The sequence below is a fragment of the Anabrus simplex genome, chromosome 7 (assembly GCF_040414725.1).
Source record: "Anabrus simplex isolate iqAnaSimp1 chromosome 7, ASM4041472v1, whole genome shotgun sequence".
Classification (NCBI taxonomy): domain Eukaryota; kingdom Metazoa; phylum Arthropoda; class Insecta; order Orthoptera; family Tettigoniidae; genus Anabrus; species Anabrus simplex.
In genome coordinates this window covers 138,504,703-138,526,848 of record NC_090271.1, presented here as the reverse complement: position 1 = coordinate 138,526,848, position 22,146 = coordinate 138,504,703, and the positions used below count along the sequence as shown (strand labels likewise).

General features: G+C 40.1%; 1 protein-coding gene across 1 annotated transcript in view; it reads right to left on the bottom strand.

Moving 5' to 3' along the window:
- The window catches only part of LOC136876974 (reticulocalbin-2), an 84,688-nt gene extending 68,688 nt beyond the window's left edge, over positions 1–16,000 (bottom strand). Inside the window, exon 1 of the mRNA XM_067150746.2 lies at positions 15,243–16,000. Within this exon, the coding sequence (XP_067006847.2) occupies positions 15,243–15,441 (199 nt within the window). The 5' untranslated portion in view covers positions 15,442–16,000. The remainder of the gene's footprint in view (positions 1–15,242) is intronic.
- Positions 16,001–22,146: the final 6,146 nt, after the last annotated feature.

Genomic DNA, 22,146 nt, shown 5'->3' with positions numbered 1-22,146 from the left:
AAAATTGTGTTTCCTTGCTAATTCTATTGTCCACCTCATATTTCGCAAGGATGTTATACTACCCAAGTATACTACCCAACACAGTCCAGTCTGGTGTCATTTAGTATGATTTGTGGTTCATCATCCCACCTCTGTATTTAAACCTGCCTCTCAAACTCCTGACTCCATCTCTGCAGCCTTTCCAGTTTCACCTCCAATCAACACATTGTCTTTATTGCCTTTATTATGGCATCTATCAGGTGATAAATAGGAGGGATAACAAAGCTCTTCTCTTTGTTTCAAACCATTTGTACTGCAAGCAACCTACTTGCACATGAACGTCTGGTTCCATACAGCATTTTTACTTTTGCAATAAGGCCGTTGTGAACCTTCAGCTCTTTTGGGTATTTCCACATGCACTCCTCTGGTATGCTAACAAGCCTTTTTGATGTCTAAGAATAGTAGAAATAGTGGTTTCCCTTTTTTCCCAGTGCTTCTCCATAAACATCCTGACAGCAAAGAAAAGGTCTGTAGTTGTTCTTCCAGGCCTAAAACCATATTGTTCCTCTTCCAATAAAGGTTCTGCAATTCCTCATAAGCTACCCGTATTCTGTACGATTTTTCAAGAAATGTTATGCTATTAAGTATACTCGTGTTCTCATCTTGAGGTGGTACAGCTCTTTTCAGGCACACCCCCAATGGAGGTAAACTGCATGTACCATTTTAACCACATACCAGCCCTCCTGCCATTCTTAAATTTCTGGCAGTACCGGGAGTCGAACCCGGGCCACCGAGGACGGCAGCTAATAGTGCTAATCGTTACGCACCGGAGGTGGACTGAGAGAGCAGCGTAATGCCATGGTAGTTGGCGCATTTCTGTTTATTACCCTTCTTTCACTCTTCTGGGATGCTTTCCTCCATACTGTATTGAGGAGTCTATATAATCAATGGACTGCTGGAGTTCCTGTTGCTCGCAACATATCTGCATTCAACTCCTGCAAACTGCTTTCCACATAGTTTTCAGTAACTTCTCCATTTCCAGCTATGCTTCTACTTGGCTCATTACTAGTACATGGATCCTCACTGTCTGATATAGTGCTTGTCACTCCATTTAACAGCTTCTTGAAAAAGGTCTTATATTCACTCCTGATTTCATCCCTTTCTTGCACCAAGGTTCTGTTTCCTGTTCTATTGCCTTTATATCATCTTGCTCACTACTCCTGTTCTTCACTACTCTATACAACAATTCACTTTCCTATACCCGGCTTGCCGGAACTACTGGAGCACGTGCTGGACAGAATCACTTGCAGTGCCTGCAGTGGAGGAGTCACAAACTACCATGCTATAACGGCTGAGTCCTCACACTTGGTTCTTCTATTCATCAAGGTTGCGCGTTGTGTGGGGAAGATGGCCTGGCCATCTCTTAAACCAAAGGTCTCTCCTGGTTTTGGACAGTTTCCGTAGCCATCTTGTTGATGACGTTTGCCAAGAAATGGTCAACCAGAAGCCTTGCAGCCTCTTGATGTAAGCGTCAACAGGCCATTTAAGATGTGCGGCGGGTATATTCTGAATGGATACATAAAATTTAATTTCACAAAAATTGTTTATTCCACCTATTCAATACTTTATATTATTTGCAATGCATATATTTACATTACAATGAGTCACTAGGGACTAGTTTCGACCCTACTTGGGGTCATCCTTAATTAAGTACACATTTTTTGTCAAATGTCCTAGAACAATACCTTTCTATAAAGTATTAAAACTACTAATATGAGCTCTATGTACAGTGCTATAACAATCGTATGATATGTGGTTAGATACATGAAATGTTACATGAATATTAAAATATTTCGTGATACAGATTCATTACATTAAAAGTATACATTTTCATTAAAATGTCTGAGTTTAAATGTACAAATGTTGTCGGTGAGTTCTATTAATTGTAGTTCAATTGTACTTTGCATCAATTTTACGACGATGCTTCAGATATTACATGAACATTCAAATATTGCATTATGCTGAAAGTATAGAATTTCGTTAACAGTCTGAGTACAATATCCAGATATTTCTAGTAAATTCTGTAGCTCGATTGCACTTTGCATCAATTGAGTGAAATTTTATTTTTACGACACTGGCACAGAGGGTAACATATAACTTGCTTAAAGTTCAAGTGGTAATGTAGCTTGCAAGGGTTCAGAAATAGATATATACAGCCTGGATATAAACAAATACTTGAAAGTCTCATAGAATTGCAAGAAAGCTCTGCATATGGTGGAGTGAGTGGATGGAATTCTCAGTTCACAGCGGAAACAAATGGAACCTGATGATGAGAAAAAGAAAAGTCAGAGTTAATGCAAAGTTTGCGAAGAAAAAGAAGAGGGTAGAAAAACAAAGTGAGGAAACACTCATCTTGTGCAGCAGTATGTGCAGCTTGGCTGGTAGTGTGCAACTAGTATGAGTGTGTGTTGAACAGGGAAAGAGGAGGAAGGAAGGGGAGGTGGGGGGAGCAAACGGGTTGAGCAGAGTGGCGTGGGGAGGGAAGTGAAGAAGGGGAAAGGGAGTAACTTAAGGCGGAGCCGGAGGATGAGGGAGTAATGGCAATTGCTTCGGCGAAGTACCTTTAATTAAACTTAGGAACAAATTTTGGTCAGCCAAATTATTATTTCTGAGAAAAGTAATGAATAAACCAAATAGAATGTTGGATTTCTCTGAGATTTCCTTGAGGCTGTAATTGGCATTAAAATATTGATCTAGGTGTATGTAGTAATTTTCCATTATACTGAGTAAAGGACCCTTGTTTGCTATGTCAAGAATGTCCATATCCTGATTGATATTGGTGAATTTATGGTTATAATCAAACGCGTTGGCCGATAGCTGAAAATTTATTATATCTTATTGCGTTGATATGCTCGTAGTATCTTATATTAACATTTCTCCTGGTCTGCCCTACATACGCAATATTATTACAGGTATTACATTTGAGCCTGTAAACACCTGATTTTGAGAAATTGCTAATCTTGTTGATATGTGATGTGTTATGTAAAATGTTCATATTTTTATTATTGGTTTTGAAAGCTATTTTAACACCTTGCTTCTTAAAAATATTAGTAATCTTGTGAATTTCATTGTTAAAAGAGAAGGTGGAGAATGATACAGATTTAGGTACTTCTTTCCTGAGTGTTTTTTTTTTTTTTTTGCTAGTTGCTTTACGTCGCACTGACACAGATAGGTCTTATGGCGACGATGGGACAGGAAATTGCTAGGAGTGGGAAGGAAGCGGCCGTGGCCTTAATTAAGGTACACATTTGCCTGGTGTGAAAATGGGAAACCACGGAAAACCATTTTCAGGGCTGCCGATAGTGAGGTTCGAACCTACTATCTCCCGAATACTGGATACTGGCCGCACTTAAGCGGCTGCAGCTATCGAGCTCGGTAAAGTGTTGTTTTAGGGTGATGTTTATGTTTGTTAATTATACTTTCTATGAAATGACTGCTGAAGCCGTTAAATTTCGCTCTACTGCAGATTATGCTCAGTTCATTTGATAGATCCTTTTTGGTCATAGGTATCTTGAAAGCTAGGTGAACTAAGCTGTTATATGTCGCTCATTTATGGGACTGGGGGTGCGTTGAGTCTTGATGAATAGTAGAAACGGATTGAATAGGTTTCCTAAATATTTTGTAAGTTAAAGAATCTGAGTGTCTTGTGATAGTTAAATCTAGGAAGTTTATTTTGTGGTCTATTTCTGATTCTAATGTGATTTTATTTGGGGAACGATACTATTGAGCCTAAGGAGGGTGGTGGTAGCGTTAACTGATTTTTCATCTATGACTGCGAAGACATCATCAACATACCTAGCCCACAAGTGAATATAGTCAAATTTATTGTCAATTTTGTTGTGTTCATGGAAATAAAGGTATATTTCTGTCAAAATACCTGAGGCAGGTGATCTCAGTGCCAAGCCATCTTGTTGGTAAATAACACCATCAAACGTGAAAAAGATATTGTTTACAACTAATTTTAGTATAGTGATGAAGTCTTGGATCTCTAATTTACTTAGGTGGATGTTTCTATTTAAATTATTTTCAATTATAGGAATTAGTTTTGATACTTGTATGCTGGGGTACATATTTACGATATCAAAGGAATGAATAGAATGATGGGGTTGTATATTGAACTTATTTCATTTATCTATTAGCTCATATGTATTTTTGATAGACTTTTTAGATAAAAATTGATAGTTATTTGTTAAAAAACTTTGGATGAATTGTGATTTTTGTATAACGGACTTGGTCTATAATTAGTGATTGGGCGAATGGGAACACCGGCCTTATGTATTTTAGGGAGAGCTCTAGCAATAAGGAGACCTGTGTACTTAATTAAGGCTGATGATGACCCCAAGTAGGGTTGAAACTAGTCCCTAGTGATTCATTGTAATGTAAATATATGCAGCAGTGCAAATAATATGAAGTACTGAATAGATGGAAAAAACAATTTTTGTGAAATTAAATTATATGTGATCTCAGTTCAATACGGAAGGAAAAAATGAAATTTATAACCCTTGATTCTGAATGGATGGCGGGAGGTTCTTATACTCTGATGCCTACTGGGAAGATCAAGAGGCCTTCACTAGAATTAATATGTGAGTGGATTGTTCGTGCATGGGGACTGATTTCACAAGATATTATTGTCAAAAGTTTCAAGAAAACTAGCATTTCCAACAAACTAGATGGAACTGAGGATGACTGCATTTGGGAAATGGAATAGAACGGGAGTGATTCATCGCAGACGACTTCAGAAGAAAGCGACGATGAATTAAATGGTAAGTCTATTTCTTTGAAGTGAAATAGGAAATACATATTAGCATAGGCAATTTTACAGATTTTACCACAATACAATACTCTAATTTATTTCAGGTATCTGGTTCCTATCTTCAGTGAATTCTCGCGTGAAATTAAAAGATGACTGTTTCCTTATAATTATTGCTAGGGAACGTATTACTGCCTTCAATGTTTTATTGAAATTAATTGTGTTAATACACATTTTTTATTATTTTGTACTATTTTAAGCCTAAATAAATTTTGTAACTTAAGGTACCGGTAATTATGTTTAATCTTTTCATTTCTATTTTAAATTTAAATTCGCATAATTTTCCCTCCCTGTTTTTTGAGGTCAAAACAAAACGGGGGGGGGGGGGGGGAGATTACGCGAGTAAATAAGATATTGGAAGAGGGGTTGTATGTAAGAAACAAACACCTCAGTCACCCAATTAATCACCCATTAAGTTGCTGTGGGATGAACCCAATCGTAAGGCAAAACAAACTTCTATAAACAGTTGTGGAGATCTCTGGCAATGTCTTTTGAAAGCACATGGAACAGTAGCCACAGAGATGTTAGAAAAACTAACCAGAAGAATGCCACGTATTTGTCAAGCAGTAATCAGAGCAAAAGGGGAACATATGAGTACAGAGTTTTAACTCTAAAATATATTGTTTTCCATTATTTTAGGATAAATTGCTTTATAATGTGTTGGTTTGTATATAATGGGTGACTATGTTTGTACTTTGATTTTTAAAGTAAGTCATTTGAAATATCACTAATCTGATGCCTAAGAAAATTCCAATGCTTGTTATTTATTAAAGTGAGTTTAAACCTTTTGATGCCAGTGTATATTTGAACAAAATTCATTGTATTTTCACTCTCAGTGTATAATCGAATTGCCTCAAGTGAAGTTCAGTCAGTGAAAATTTTGGACGTTATATTTGAAAATTTGGTGACAAAAATATTTAGTACCGGTTGTGTACTGTAATTCTGTAAATTATGGGGATGAAAGTAACAGCTGAAAAGCATTTCACAGGAAAACAGCATTGTAATAAACTGCAAAACATAATGACTGCTTAAATCCATGTTGTACGATGCCAACGTGTAAAACATCTCTGGCGAAACATTTGGTGTTTCTCTTCTCTTCTTCTTAATTCTCAATCCTAAGATTGGTTGGCAGCAATTCATCTTCTCCATTCTTCTCTGTTATCCGCTAATCTCTTCATTTCCACTTATGAACCTGTTCCTACGTCATCTCTGATCTGTCTTCAACATTGCAGTCTAGGTTAGATTGACACGCCCCTCCAAGACTCTGCTTAGCAGTGGAAGACCAACTGCGTGGTCCCGCCGTGTTAACAAATAGGGATTGCTAACCTGTTAAAGGAGAAGTGAATTTTTGAAATTGTATCTCCATGGGGAGTGCATATTTTTGAAAACGGAAAATTCAGAAGAATGGCTGGGTCACTAAGCGTAGGGCCAGACAACACCAATCTCAGAGCAAGGCAAGCTGTCACTGGTGCCACCACCAAGTCTCTTCACAGACAAAACCAAAATGAGCCTGCGAGGCTCCAGTGACCCCAGAAATAACTGGGATAAACTGAAGAAAGTTAACAGTAGCCTATGGCGACCACCCAGACGGTCATTTCATCTTGAAAAGGGCTATGTTACAGAATAATAGTTGAATTGCCGACATATCCCAAAAGAAGGTCAAAGCTTCTTAGCTATTCTCTCTCTTCAACACTTAATTTGCAAAATATTAGTTTTCTTCTGAGATAACCAGAAATCGGACAAACATAATATTTTCTCCTTTATTACCCTCAGTAGATTAGAGAATTAGTGGTAAAGCGTTGGCTTCCAATTCCGACGATCGCAGGTTCAAATCTGGCAGGGGTAGTCGATGCCATAGTGTTCAAGTGTTTCTTAGCATACTAAGCTATGAAGATGAACTGAACAGTAGTGGGGAAAAAAGTAGCTCGAGAGATTGACAAAAATGTATTTCAACATATATATACTGTATATATATAGGCCTATAGTATTTAACAAGAGTGTCAGTATCCAGATTCCAAGATCTCTAATTCAAATCCGTAATCGCATTTTTGAAAGGCAGATAAAATTCTGTTTGACAATCCATGTTGTACGATGCCAACGTGTAAAACATCTCTGGCGAAACATTTGGTGTTTCTCTTCTCTTCTTCTTAATTCTCAATCCTAAGATTGGTTGGCAGCAATTCGTCTTCTCCATTCTTCTCTGTTATCCGCTAATCTCTTCATTTCCACTTATGAACCTGTTCCTACATCATCTCTGATCTGTCTTCAACATTGCAGTCTAGGTCTTCCTCTTCCTCTTTTACCATGAATCATTCCTTCCATGACACGAACTATGAAACCATTGTGCCTATACAGATGGCCAATTAATTGGTCTCTTTTCTTTCTTATTGTTGGTAAAAAGAATCTTTTTTCACCTATTCATCGAAGAACTTCTTCGTTGGTGAGTTTTTCTCTCCATGAGATCTTTTCCATCCTCCTCCAGCACCACATCTCAAATGTTTCCAGACGTTTCTTATCACATGCACTAATAGTCCACGTTTCTGAGCCATACAAGGCCACATTCCAGACATAGCACTTAATAAATCTCTTCTGAGTCTCCACATTTAAATTCCTTGATGAAAGTAGTATCCTTTTCCTGTAATAAGCAATCTTTGCTTGGGCAATTCTGCTCTTTATGTTGACTGAACTTTTGCCATCTGGAGTGATTTTACTTCCTAAGTAGGTAAAGACATTTACTTGCCTTAGTGGTATATCACTAATTCTGATGTTGATTGTTCCGGAACAATAAACCAGGAAGTTGAAACTCATGCACAAGCAACCTCTTCCTCCTCCTTAACACTAGGACCGCCGGAACATGCTGTATACTTAGAACCGCCGATGCGGTCATTTTGACCGCTGTATTCTAATTATTATTTTTATGCTCAATACGTATAGTAACTCATTGTCATTGTTTCAGATATGTAATACTAAATTTATAAAACATAAATTATGGGATCTAACACGGAAAAGGTTCAAAATATTTAACAGTTTTGCAAATGTGATATTTTCCTAATTTATTACAAACACAAAAACGTTTCTGTAAAACACACTTATCTAAAAAAAAAACATTGTTGTTACTTCAAATTCTATTAGTATAAACGGTAAAAATAGTTATTACTCATTATCAGAAAATAGAATTACTGTAACATTCCATTTAGTACAATTTATGACCTGAAACTTGTTTGCCAAATCCACGTACCACAACATATTTGTCTCCTTTTCCTTCAGTGTATTTGCACACGCTGATGCAATCCTGCGTCTTTAGAAGCAGGAACTACATACCACGATCTTAGTTATGTCCTTTGAGCAAGAACCACACACTCGCTGTTTGCACTTTCTGCAGGTAAAACTTGTCTTATTCCTGCATTTCCTCATTTGGCATTGCCTAGTCTGTACATTTCCTTCCGCAGGCTTCCTAAATTCGGGTTCTGTATCCACAGACTTAAGTTTCGATCCCATGTACCCCATACGAAGCTCCACTGCTAGTTTCAGGATGTCATTTCGGCGACTGATCTTCTTCCCTGTCAGTGTTTGAAATTGATCTAGGAGTTGAAATGAAATGACGTATGGCTTTTAGTGCCGGGATGTGTCCGTGGACACATGATGAAGACGACACATATACCCAGTCCCCGTGCCAGGGGAATTAACCAATTTCGGTTAAAATTCCCGACCCAGCCGGGAATCGAACCCGGGACCCCTGTGACTAAAGGCCAGCATGCTAACCTTTTAGCCATGGAGCCAGACATCCAGGAGTTGATAGCTGCCAAGTCAAGAATATTATGAAATACGATCGTACATGAATAGGCCATCTTCGTGTAAGGGATCGAATAGTATATTTTCTTCCCATTTGATCTACCATGTCCACGTCATATTTTGTATTGTAGTAGAAGTCTTCTGTTTCGGGAATCCTTTTGGGATTCGCTTGAAGTTCAACTTCTGAGTGCTAAGTACTGTATAGAAGGACGTTCTTGTTTCGTTTTCCTTGATAAACAGTAAGTGTGTCATTGGAACGTTTCAGGAGAGTTGAGTCATAAAGACTAGCTTTCATAGCCTTCACAGCTTTAGGAATTTCTCTCTTTGATCGTCTAATGGTTCCAACAATATTCGAACTATTACTTTTCAACTTCTTACCAAGTTTCACTGTTGCAAAGAAAGTTATCTGTAGTCACTTTTCGCCCCGTGTTTTGAAAAGGCTCCACTAACTTCATTACTACACTTTCGGGTAGAGCCTCGTCACGTGGTCTGAGATCGTCTTTTCCTAGGTAAGGAAACCCATTGCACGGAAACTGAGTCAACGTCCACAAGCAGACAAAATGTAATTCCAGTTTTATCTGGTTTGTTGGGTATGTACCGTAAAAAGCTACTCATCAGCAGGCAGATTTTCACCTGGAATATAAGACAATTGACAACTTTCAATGAATTTGTTCCATACTTTTGATACTAATGCAAATTTATCAGTTTTCAAACGTTCTAATCTTGTAATTCTGACGTCGAAACGCAAAAATCTTTGTATTTCTCGACAAAATTCCTCCCCGTTGTTTCACTGAAGAATGGTGGCGCCCACTTTTTAGACCAGAGTTCATTAGGTATAGTGCTACTGGCTCCAAGTACACCACGAGCATACACTAAGCCAATGAATGCCTCCAGTTTTCTAAACTTACACTCCACAATTTATCTCCTAATACGCGTTTTGCTTCAGTTTCCGTAAGGTGTTTGATGTGTTTCAATATAGATTCATCAATAAAAAGACGCCATGCACACGCTACACTGTCGTCAGAAACATACCGCTTTGAGTATGGAGTAGGTCCTGGATTTTCTTTCAAGATGTTGTGACAAGCCATCCTGCCAGGTGTAGTCTTCACAAACTCTCCTACAGTCCACTACGTGATGCCATCCGTACTAGTAACGTATTACTTGGTCCTGGGAGGCTTGTGTTGATGCGTCCCTTCTTTCTTCCAGCTTTTCCTATCGCATTTTCTACTGCTGTAATAGAACAATCGAAAACTTTCAGTTCTTGGCCTACACCAGGCACAATTGCAGTCTAATTGCTGAATTTCAGTATCAAGGTTGTGATGTTGACATCAAAATAACGTATATCATTAGGGAATTGTGACAGCGGAAGAATGTTCGCTACTCTCAGAGGAGAGTGACCCATTAGCCGCCTTTAGAAAATTGAATAAAGAAGAGAATGAACAATGGCCGTAGATATACTATCAGAGTTTCAAAGTTGTGCTTACATTATTGCAGGGAGAATAATTATAAACAAATGTTATCTCAAACAGAGGAATAAGCACATGTTCTAATATATTTTATTATGATAATCAATACAGCGGTCAAAATGACCGCTCCGGCGGTTCTAGGTATACTCGTTACCTACGTCCTAACCAATGACGTAAAATTAATTACATTTAATACGGTTGATTCTGACCGGTAATCAGGAAAAGTCACTGAAGCTCTTTGCAATACGACAGAAAATGTGATCAATATAAGGCTTTGAAAAAGTGTAGCGGTCATTTTGACCGCTCCGGCGGTTCTAGTGTTAATCCTATGGCAGTGTTTATATTTTTGCTGTCCAGATTTGGTTGTTCCAAGTCTGGTAGTCGGTCGAAATCAGGGTAGCCTCGCGGTAAGATTTCCCCACCAGGGTCTGCAGCTATTTCACCCATGTGATTGAGGTGTCTTCTTCGGAATTGTTTGCTATTGACCTTTTCCTCCACCAGAATATTGCCTAAGATGCATGTTTTGGCACTGTGTCTAAAGTAACAGAGGTAAGCCTGGCTGACATGCTCAAGAAGTCTAATCTGGATGCCTAGTTCTTACATCATGGGCATATTAGTATGGTGTTCAGTCCAAGAATTGTGGAGAATGCATTGGTAAACCCATAACTCAAAGCACTCTGACTTCACCTTATCTACCTGTTTAATTGTCCAGGCCTCAGCTGTATAGGTGGAAATAGGGAATATGAAGGAGTGAGCCAGTTGCAAATTTGTATTCTTTTTTTTTTTTTTTTTTTGCAAGTTGCTTTACGTCGCACCGACACAGATAGATCTTATGGCGACGATGGGACAGGAAAGGGCTAGGAGTGGTTAGGAAGCGGCCATGGCCTTAATTAAGGTACAGCCCCAGCATTTGCCTGGTGTGAAAATGGTAAACCACGGAAAACCATCTTCAGGGCTGCCGACAGTGGGGTTCGTGTATTCTTTTAAACAGTCTGGTGCTTCCATATTCTGCTCAACTTTGTTGTGGCTACGCTGGCCATGGTTATTGTTCTCTTGATTTCATCCAAGCATCCTCCTATATTAGAAATCGTGGAGCCTCAAAACCAGCTATCTCCCTCACACTAGGCTCGTAGGCTTTCTATCTGTCGACAATCATCACCTTTGTCTTCCTTCTGTTAAAATGCAGGCCATACTCCCTTCTAGTCAACATCAGCTTCTCTATAAGGATCTCTAGTTCTTCTGCACTATCAACCAGGATCAGCGCTTCATCATCCTACCTCAGGTTACCTACATGACATCAAATTAAAATATCGGAACTGCATACGGTACCTGAGGCCATACAATTATTTTTATTGGAAAAACAGCAACATGTAAAGATACAGCTGCGCAATTTAACGGTAGTAAGCATCTATTTGTTGCCGAGTAGAAACCATATGTTTAGACAACCAACAGTTGCTACAAGGAGGTAGGACCCTTCATTACTCGAGCCCCTTCTTTATTGATGACATTAAAAAACTAATACCGATATATAATATTCCCTAGATTAGTTACAAAACTGTTTCATTACACAAGTATGATTCTTTATTTCTGATGGACACAGACCGATTATGAAAAACCTGGCATAGATAGGCCTACTGCTTATGTTAACACAGATAGTCATAACGTGTACTCAATACTTTTTTTACTTTCCAGTGTTGACTTAGTTCATTTAATTTAAAAGCTTTTTAGTCTGTTGAACACACAAGTTCAAAATATAATATACATTGCCTGACAAGAAAAGTTAAACACCCAGAAGAAGTGGTTGAAAGTGAATAAAACAACATATGATGAACAACCATGTGGCTTTATTGAACTGATTACAATATTGGATGAAAGAGTCAAGGCCATTGGCAGTTACAGGTGGAAAGTTGGCGTCAACGCGTCCGCCTGTCACGCGGTGGCCCTGGGTTCCCGGCAGAGTCAGGGATTTTTAATTGTAAATGACTAATATCCTTGACCTGGGGACTGGGTGTTTGTGTCATTCTTGATGTTCCTTTCCTCACATTCAAGACTCTACTCTTCCGCAATTCCAATTACATGCAGGTTCATATCATATGGTGCAAGTAGGGGCAAAAGATCTCTATTAGGTCGACGCCCCAAACAAATAGCATTTTTTTAAGGGGGGGGGGGGCTGTCGCACCCTCCACCTGCCCTTATACAGTTTGGAATGGTGACAAACAGCCTTTGGATCCTCTCTGAGGCAAGTTCGTCCACAGTTGTTGCAGCTGTCCCTCCAGATCCCGCAGGTTACTACTGGGACGGAGTCCCCTTCCAATGTCATCCCACACGTGTTCAATGATGGAGAGGTCCGGGGATCTTGCTGGCCACAGGAGGACCTCACATGCTCTAGGCAGTCCATAGACACACGTGCTGTGTGTGGATGTGCATTATCTTGTTGGAACAATGACCCAGGGTGCTGTGCCATAAGGGGAAGGACGTGCGGACGCAGAATGTCTGTGACGTATTGCTGTGCCGTTGAAGTCTGCTGAAGCACTATTAGAGGTGAGCTGAATGCATATCCTATGGCTCCCCACACCATTATGCCAGGGATTACGCCTGTGTGTCTTTCCACAATATGGGCAGAATCTGCCCTCGACGCTCCCCAACCCACACATGATGCTCATCAGACGTTTATGAGCAAACGGTGCTCCTCACAAAACATGATGCAATATCAGGCGTCCTTTGTCCATGCCTCCCGGGCAAGGCACCACTCCAAACGCAGGCGTTGGTGTTCTGGTGCCAATACCAACTGATGCATGGGGCGGTAAGACCCCAACCCGGTGAATGCGAGTCATCAAGACACTCTGCTGGAACTTACAGGATGTTGTAGAGTCTCCAGTAGGCTACATGTACAGTGTTGCCAAAAAGTTTAGGAACACCCGTATATTTCAGACTTGAACAGTGTGTCCCTATACTTTTTAAACTTATGATTTATTTAAAGTACAAATGATATAAAGTACTCTATTATCATGTTTGGTTGAAAATTTGAACACTGTTTTTTCTTTTTGCTAGTTGCGTTACGTCGCACCGACACAGATAGGTCTTATGGCGACGATGGGAGAGGAAAGGCCTAGGAAAGGGAAAGAAGCGGCCTTGGCCTTAATTAAGATACAGCCCCAGCATTTGCCTGGTGTGAAAATGGGAAACCACGGAAAACCATCTTTAGGGCTGCCGACAGTGGGGTTCGAACCCACTATCTCCTGGATGCGAGCTCGCAGCCGCGCGCTCCTAACCGCACATCCAACTCGTCCGGTAATTTGAAGACTGTAACTCAAATAGTTCATGAGTTACGATATTTTTTTTTTGTCTTTTATTATGGCCACCCATAATTGACCTTGATACTGAAGAAACAAATAATACAATTAACACCTTCTAACAGGGGTCATTTTAAAGGTGTTGGTATCGCCTAGCAACCACGTAACAATCAGTATACATTGTTGGATGGCTTTTTAATTGTATTATTTTGTTTCTTCAAAACCGAGGTCAATTTTGGGTGACTATAAAAGACAAAAAAAAATTCATAACTCATAAACTATTTGACTTGAATTTTCTAACAAACATTATATTAGAGTACTTTATATCAGTTGTACTTAAAATAAATAATAAGTTTAAAAGTATAGGGACACTCTGCTCAAGTCTGAAATATATGGTTGTCCCTAAACTTTTTGGCAATACTGTGCATGGATGGCAAGTGCCAAAGTTATGGGATCCTGCAATGCTTGGCTCACATACGGCGGTCCTCCCTCAAGGTAGTGTTTGTTGGTCAACCCGAATTTCCACGACGTGACTGGGTGCCCTCATGTACCCATAGAGTCCAACATCGGGCCACTGTGACATCTGAATGTCCGACATGCCTGGCAATTGCACGATACGACCAACCAGCCTTATGCAGTCCCACAATGCGGCCTCTGTCAAATGGTGGATAGAGTGTCTAACACATCTGTGAGACATCGCGAGTGATTCGTTCTGTATGTAATCCTCTCTGCAAATCTTGCTTAACTGTCTGACTCACATTAGTTGACTGGTAACAACTTTTCAACAACAGGACGGTGCTATCACGAATGCACTCTGGTGGGCGTTCTACACATTATAGATCATTGTAAATCTAATCATTTACTTACACATCAATGGTATGCATGATACCAAAATGGGATAATACTGGACTACTTCTTCTGGGTGCTTAACTTTTTTTGCAAGGCAGTGTATAACACTGTAACATTCATGAAAAAAAACAGAACACTATTAAACAAAGAATAATATGTTACATTCTACAAGAACATCCTCAGATTCTATCAAATTACTTTAAGCCATGCACAGATATGTACACTGTGTAAACTAGTCAATGATTATAAATTGGTCATGCTATTAACAAATATGAACAAATAACGAATGTATAAGTCCTCTACCGTCACTGGAAATTTCTTGTTTATCTTAGCTGCTGTCGTCCATTACTTTCAGTAACCATGTCTGGAGGACTAATACATTCATTATTTGTTCATATTATGTGCTGGCACCAGGTTTCGTACTCTCCCTTCCGGTTATTATATATCACCATTAATTTCATCTCATTAACTTCTCTGATGAGGATGACATCAGGAAGGGCATCCGATCATAAATAAATGAAATGGCATATGGCTTTTAGTGCCAGGAGTGTCCGAGGACTTGTTCGGCTCGGCTCGCCAGGTGCAGGTCTTTTGATTTGACACCCGTAGGTGACCTGCGCGTCATGATGGGGTTGAAATGATGATGAAGACGACACATACACCCAGCCCCTGTGCCAGCGAAATTAACCAATGATGGTTAAAATTCCCGATCCTGCCGGGAATCGAACCCGGGACCCCTGTGACCAAAGGCCAGCACGCTAACCATTTAGCCGGACATCCGATCATAAACTTGCTACGAAGATTAATCTTAGTTCATACCCGACCCAGTAGGGAAACGGGACAAGGGTTGGACATACATGACCAATCCCTAGGCCTAATCGTTGACTAGTTTACACAATGTAAACAATACTGTACAGGGCTGTTGAGTTACTAACTTCTAGACTAAAGCCTCACGACAATATAAATACACATAAAGGTGAGTAAACATCATACCAAGTATTGCTTCATGGTCGAATTCTGAATGATGACTTCCACCGGCAAAATGATTGCTATCCCTCGGACTGTAACTTCCATCTTCTTCCCGTTCATTCCCATGATGATGGGTATGAATATGAGGCGATGCCGGAGTAGCTGGAAAAGTAGAAAACGAGAAGAATAGGATACCGAGCAAAACAATCCATTTACCACCCATTGCTCGAATTCTGTTCAGATAACACCGAAGAAAGTATTACTAGGCAATAACACACCGCCGCACGCACTGTCACGCTCAAGACAACATTATCTGGAACAAACACACAAGACAATGTTTGTGTGGTTTCTTACATAAATATTCCGCATATGTCTAAACCATGGTCACCACATTTTTTTCAGTCTTCAGCACTTCACAGAACACAATCTAGCAAGAGACCAAAAAATTTCAAACGAAGGTGGAATTGTAGATTTACTTCCGTCTAATCTCCTCACGATAAAAGGGGAGAAATGAGGTCCATTTATTTAGGTACCAACTATAAAGAATTACTATTTTGCATCACAGGATGCAAAATAACCACCATTATTTTAACTTATTCGACTTTGTTCTCAATAAATTACCAGTTTTAAACGATTTTATCTTTTCAGAGTAAATGTTGAATACGATCAACCATAGCAGCGCACTTAAAACTCAAAAAATATATGCTTAAATATCCGTTAAATATAAAGCATTACCACCCCTTGGATCTTATCGGACCATTTGTTGACAATTTAACCATTTAACCGAGAACACAACAAGTCAATGAATAACAGTGCTCCATGGAAGAAAGTCATTGGACTCTGCTAAGCACTCCGTGCAGTTTTCCTTTTCTTTTTCTAGAATCATTACTAGATTCCTCATTGGATTGTTTACGTTTCTTGTATACCTTATGGAGTAATCTTAAATAATACGTATACGGGTACTTTTATTACAACTGATAGGTCGAAACTAAGCCTCCGTGGCTCAGGCGGAGGCACGCCGGCCTCTCACCGCTGGATACCGTGGTTCAAATCCCGGTCGCTCCATGGGAGATTTGTGCTGGAGAAAGCGGAGGAAGGACAGGTTTTTCTTCGGCTAGTCCGGTTTTCCCTGTCATCTTAATGTCATGCATAATTATGTAGGATACAGAGATAACTTCCTTCCGATGTATATTTGTTGGCGTTAACCACCTTGTGAACCCCGCCAGGAAGTCGTAAAATTTAAGAAACGAGATATCCACTTCCGGAGGCGCACATGACCCTGAGGTTCACTCAGCCTACACCAAAAATGAGTACCAGGTTAATTCCTGGAGGCAAAGGCGGCAGGGCGTAGGGCTAACCACTCTACCCCACAAGGTGCCGAGGTTTCGGATAGTGGAAGCCTTTCCTTCCACCCCTCCAAGGGCCTCCATGGCCTGTACGGAGATGACTTTGCTTTTTGCTTAGCCTTCTTGTGATGGAGTGCGGAATAATAATAATAATAATAATAATAATAATAATAATAATAATAATAATAATAATAATAATAATAATAATAATAATAATAATAATAATAATAATGTTACTGTAACACTCAGTCTAGCTTGAGCAAGCGAGGAGCGAGATCACGCTGTGCAGTGCGTGCCGTGAACATAGTTGATACTGATCAGTACCGGGCCGCGAATGGGAGATGGCAGTGGAAGCAGAAGAAGGAGTTCAAGAATGGACTGGTAATAGCAGAAGAGGGGGTAAAAATGGGTGAAGCGGTGCTGGTAGCAGCAGTGTTAGCTGCGCTACTGGTCATTGGGTGGGGGGAGGGGCCCAAATACCAGTGGCAAATTCAGCGTGGAAGATTTGGCAGCACTTACGGTGTTAGTGAGGGAAGGGGTACAAGAAAATTGCCAATGGGATAAGGTGCAAGAAATGAAGGACATGATGGAAGAGCAGAGAAAGGAGATAGGGAACATGAAGAAATGGTTAGAAACGAAGACTGAAGAATCGAATAACACAACCAATCAATCACTACTGATCTGCATTTAGGGCAGTCGCCCAGGTGGCAGATTCCCTATCGGCTGTTTTCCTAGCCTTTCCTTAAATAATTGCAAAGAATTTGGAAATTTATTGAACATCTCCCTTGGTAAGTCATTCCAATCCTTAACTCCCCTTCCTATAAACGAATACTTGCCCAAATTTGTCCTCTTGAATTCCAACTGTATCTTCATATTGTGATCTTTCCTACCTTCAAAGACACAACTCAAACTTATTCGTCTAATGATGTCCTCCCACGCCATCTCCCCACTGACAGCTCGGAATATACCACTAAGTCGAGCCGCTCGTCTCCTTTCTCCCAAGTCTTTCCAGCCCAAACATTGCAACATTTTTGTAACGTTACTCTTTTGTCGGAAATCGACCAGAACAAATCGAGCTGTTTTATTTTTATTTTTTCCAGTTCTTGAATCAAGAAATCCTAGTGAGGGTCCCATTCACTGGAACCATACTCTAGTTGGGGTCTTACCAGAGACATGCCCTCTCCTTTACATCCTTACTACAACCCATACATACCCTCATTAGAGACGAGAATTATAGGCACTAAAAACAGTTAAACTAGGCAGGCATATAGGCTCTTAAATTAGCCAAAATAGGCATTTAAATAGGCTCTAACGTGTAAAATAGGCATGAAAAATTACTTATAAATTAATAACACACTCAATTACCATAAAAGGAATTTACAGGCAACGTTTCAATGTTTTACGGCAAGAATCTTGTTCTCCTCTCATGCATAATGTTTTTGTACTGAGAGAAAGATCTCTCAACAACACATGAAGTGATTGGACAAAACGTCAATGAAGTCAATTCATCTGGTTTTATTTCGCTGACAGCGGCTGCCTTCCCAGAGGTTCGGTCAAAACTACCCCTGACATCTTCCACAATCCTAAATGACTCCACCAAGGCCATACCACTCTTCTCCAACTTGGTTATTGATCCCGGCAATTGCTCCGGTTTATGCAGGGGCATATTAGCTCCTAACATGGCAGTGCATAGGTCTGAAGAAAATGGTTGTTGGTCGCTGCCTAAAGTGGAGTGGTAGAAAGGCTGCGTTGATACAGATATCTGTACTCGTATCAGATGCATCGCATTACTTCTAAGTTGATCTATGTGGTATTTTTCTCACATTTGATCTGAAAAATAATAAAATTGTATTGTCCCTATATCTTAAATTTCTACAGTTGGGGTAATTGGCAATAATGCTTTATATATATCATGCATTTGTTTCATAAAAAAGACTATTAGAGATGATGTTTCTAGAAGTACAAAACTTTAAAGTAGGAACAAGGGAATTAGCCCTCAAGGATTTTCAGTCATAATTTGGCAGTATCGTGTCGAGTTCACCGGGTGAAAAATATAATAAAAAAGACGTGAAACGATACCGGAGTAGCGTAAAAGAGAGACCATCCTTTTTGCTTGCCAAGGACCCGCCAAGCTGGCCCTAGACATATTCTTACTTATATAGAAGAATGAAAACGGAGGTACTATAAATCTCAGATGTGTGAACATTTAATTTGTTTCTATTCGCCGGCTTTAGTTAGCTGTCATGAAGACTATTTTATGTTGCCTGCAATAGATTCTGCATCATGTGTGCCTACAAGGCCTCCGCCCTCGTTGAAAGTTAAAAACCACGTAATTTGAAATTGTCGTGGCATTCGCCTATAACCTTTATTTTTGTCACAATATAGCAAGACTCTACAGGAGATGCTAGAGGCTTGTTAACCTGGGAGCTTACGCCCCTCGGACTATATCCACCCCCCCCCCCACCCAAGCACAATGGTAACTTACCGGACCTCACCAATCCAGACCAACGGTCTTTTCGCAGGCCTGGTCTTGTAAATATAGTCCTAGCAACCTCTTAAAACACACTGTGGCATCGTTCTAGCCGGGCCACATGGACCTGCAACCTGTGTTTCGCGAAGGTTTTGCGGAAGTGTAATAGAATTCACGATTTTTAAAGGGAGTTTTAAAAATCATATTTCAGTTTTAAATCTCTATTTTCTCAGGAAATGAATCACAGTTCAAAACACCGATTTAATTTACATCCATTCTGTGACAAGAGACCACCGGCGTTACAACATTTTAGCAATATAAATTATTGAAAGTTTACGACTAATTCAGAATTTTAACAAAATAACTTGCCACAATACATAAATTAATTGGCCTATATATGCTACAATGAAATACGATCATAGTTCTTAATCACATAAAATATCTTACCTCCTTACAGCAAGCTTGATAGATCCGTAGTGAAATTGGGATCCCCTGTGATCCACTGCTTCAGTCAGTAGGACTTGGACGATTTTCCTTCGGGCATTGCCGCAAACACACTTCTTCTTCTTCTTCCTCTTCTTATCCCACTTCACAATAAATCACAGCACGTTCTGAACAAACGGCGTACACATACAACAGTTCGCATCGAAAGGGAGGTACAGGGCATATGGGTTCTGCAAGATAGTTCGACGTTGACTGGTTCTCGCATACGTCTTAGGAGGTTGGAGGGGTTGAAGGCTTCGAGGTCGAACTGTTCTTATTTCTCCTGATGGAAATTTCCCTAGAACTATTTCTGGTGACTTCTGAGAATACCCATTTTTGTTCGTGGGTTAAACAGATATTGAGAAAAGAAGATAATTCTGTCGAGCACACTAGCTACAATATAATGTACTGGAAGAAAATCGGCTGTTGTAAAATATACAGTCAAAATGCATCAAATAGGCAATTATACACCAAATAGGCGCAAACTCCTGAAATATGCATTTATAGGCACAGTAAAACCAACGAAATATAGCTAAAAAGACCCTAGAACGGATTTATATCACAAATGCCTACGTTTCTAAACACAGGAATAAAATAGGCAAATAGGCAAATTCCCATCTCTACTCATAATCATGTGCAGAGATCTGTACCCTTTATTTACAATCATGTTGATGTGATTACCCCAATGATGATCTTTCCGTATATTAATACCTAGGTATTTACAGTGATCCCCAAAAGGAACTTTCAAACCATCTACGCAGTAATTAAAACTGAGAGGACTTGTCCTGTTTGTGAAACTCACAACCTGACTTTTAACCCCGTTTATCAACATGCTATGGCCTACTGTCCACCTCACAACGTTATGGAGGTCATTTTGTAGTTGCTCACAATCCTGTAAATTATTTCTTACTCTGTACAAAATAATATCATCTGCAAAAAGCCTTATCATTGTGCAACAACGACGAAGAAATAGAGTTATTAAGAGGGAAGGTAAAACATCTAGAAGAGGAGGTGATGAAGATGAAGAAAGAAGCAGAGGGGTACAGTCAAGAGAGAATTAAAAAAAAACGATATTTATATATGGTGTGGAAGAAGTTGAGAAGGAAGGTATGATTGACATAGTCTATAAGGTGGTAGAGGTAATACAGAATAGGAAGAAAATAAATTACAGTGAAGCTGACATAGACGATGTGGAGAGAGGGGAAAGGCTAAAGGACGGAGACCAATTAGGGTAAAGTTTTTCTCTACCCCAATGGAAGAAATTGTGTGAAGAAACGGTAACAATTTACAGGGTCAGAAAGTATGGGTGAAAAGAGACATGAGAAAAGAAGATGGTGAAAATATGAAGATTATGAACAGGCCTCTTTGGAGAGTGAGAACGCAAGGGCTAAAAGCCCGCATAAGAGGTCAGAGACTGGTGGCGACGAATAGAAAAGGGGTTACAGAACATTGAGTGTCGAAACTGAAAGAGATGGACGTACACGTCAGTACCGAGGTGGGAGTGATAGCAGTACAAGATGGAAGGAAGGAAGGAAGGAAGGAAGGAAGGAAGGAAGGAAGGAAGGAAGGAAGGAAGGAAGGAGAAACAACAAGGGATGGTGTGCAGGAAAGGGTTCAGACCAACCCAGGTGGAAGTGGACAACGCAGTGTGGATCCAGAAGACCGCTGTCTCGATCCTCTTATACTTCCTGCTCTGTGCCACAAGTTTAACACAGGAAGGCACGAATACCAATATTTCCCCAAGTCGCCGTAAGAGTGCAGCAGTAGACGCACAATCTTCGCTGTCAGTGTTGGTGTAGCACTGTGTTATTGGTGCACGAATGTGTGTGAAAACCTGAGTTATTTCGTAAATGAGTAAACGTATCTGGTCACTTCCGTTCGTACAAGAGATATTTTGTATGGAACAGTGAAATTAATTAATCATGTTATGCTTATAGATATTTCAAAAGTGATTTTAAGGTGTTGGCACTTGTTTCCGTTTGTGCAAAGGTATATCTTTCGCAGAACTGAAACTTCAGATTCTTTCCCCCGAAATATTCAACTGTTGTGTACCATTTTGCCAATCTCGGCAAGGTGATTCGTAGCCAGAAAAGATACGACTCCATGAAATACCGTCTAGAAGGAAATTAAGAGAAAAGCGGGTTTCGGCTTTATCTAGGCAAGGACCTAATAAAGGAAGAAATTGGATATCCTCAGATTAATCCTGCATCTGTGCCTTTACACCTTATTTAAGGAGGTGATGGATCCTGCGCGGCTCAGGCGGCAGTGTGCCGGCCTCTCACCGCTGGGTTCTGTGGTTCAAATCCCGGTCACTCCATATGAGATTTGTGCTGGACAAAGCGGATGCGGGACAGGTTTTTCTCCGGATACTCCGGTTTTCCCTGTCATCTTTCATTGCAGCAACACACTCGAATGCCATTTCATTTCATCTGTCATTCATTAATCATTGCCCCGGAGGAGTGCGACAGGCTTCGGGAGCCAGCACAATTCCTATCCTCGGTGCTAGACGGGGGCCTCATTCATTCCATTCCTGACCAGGTCAAATGACTGGAAACAGGCTGCGGTTTTTTCAGAAGGTGATTAGAGCCGTGGAGGATAGATGATTCCTTGTGATAACAACTGTGACGGA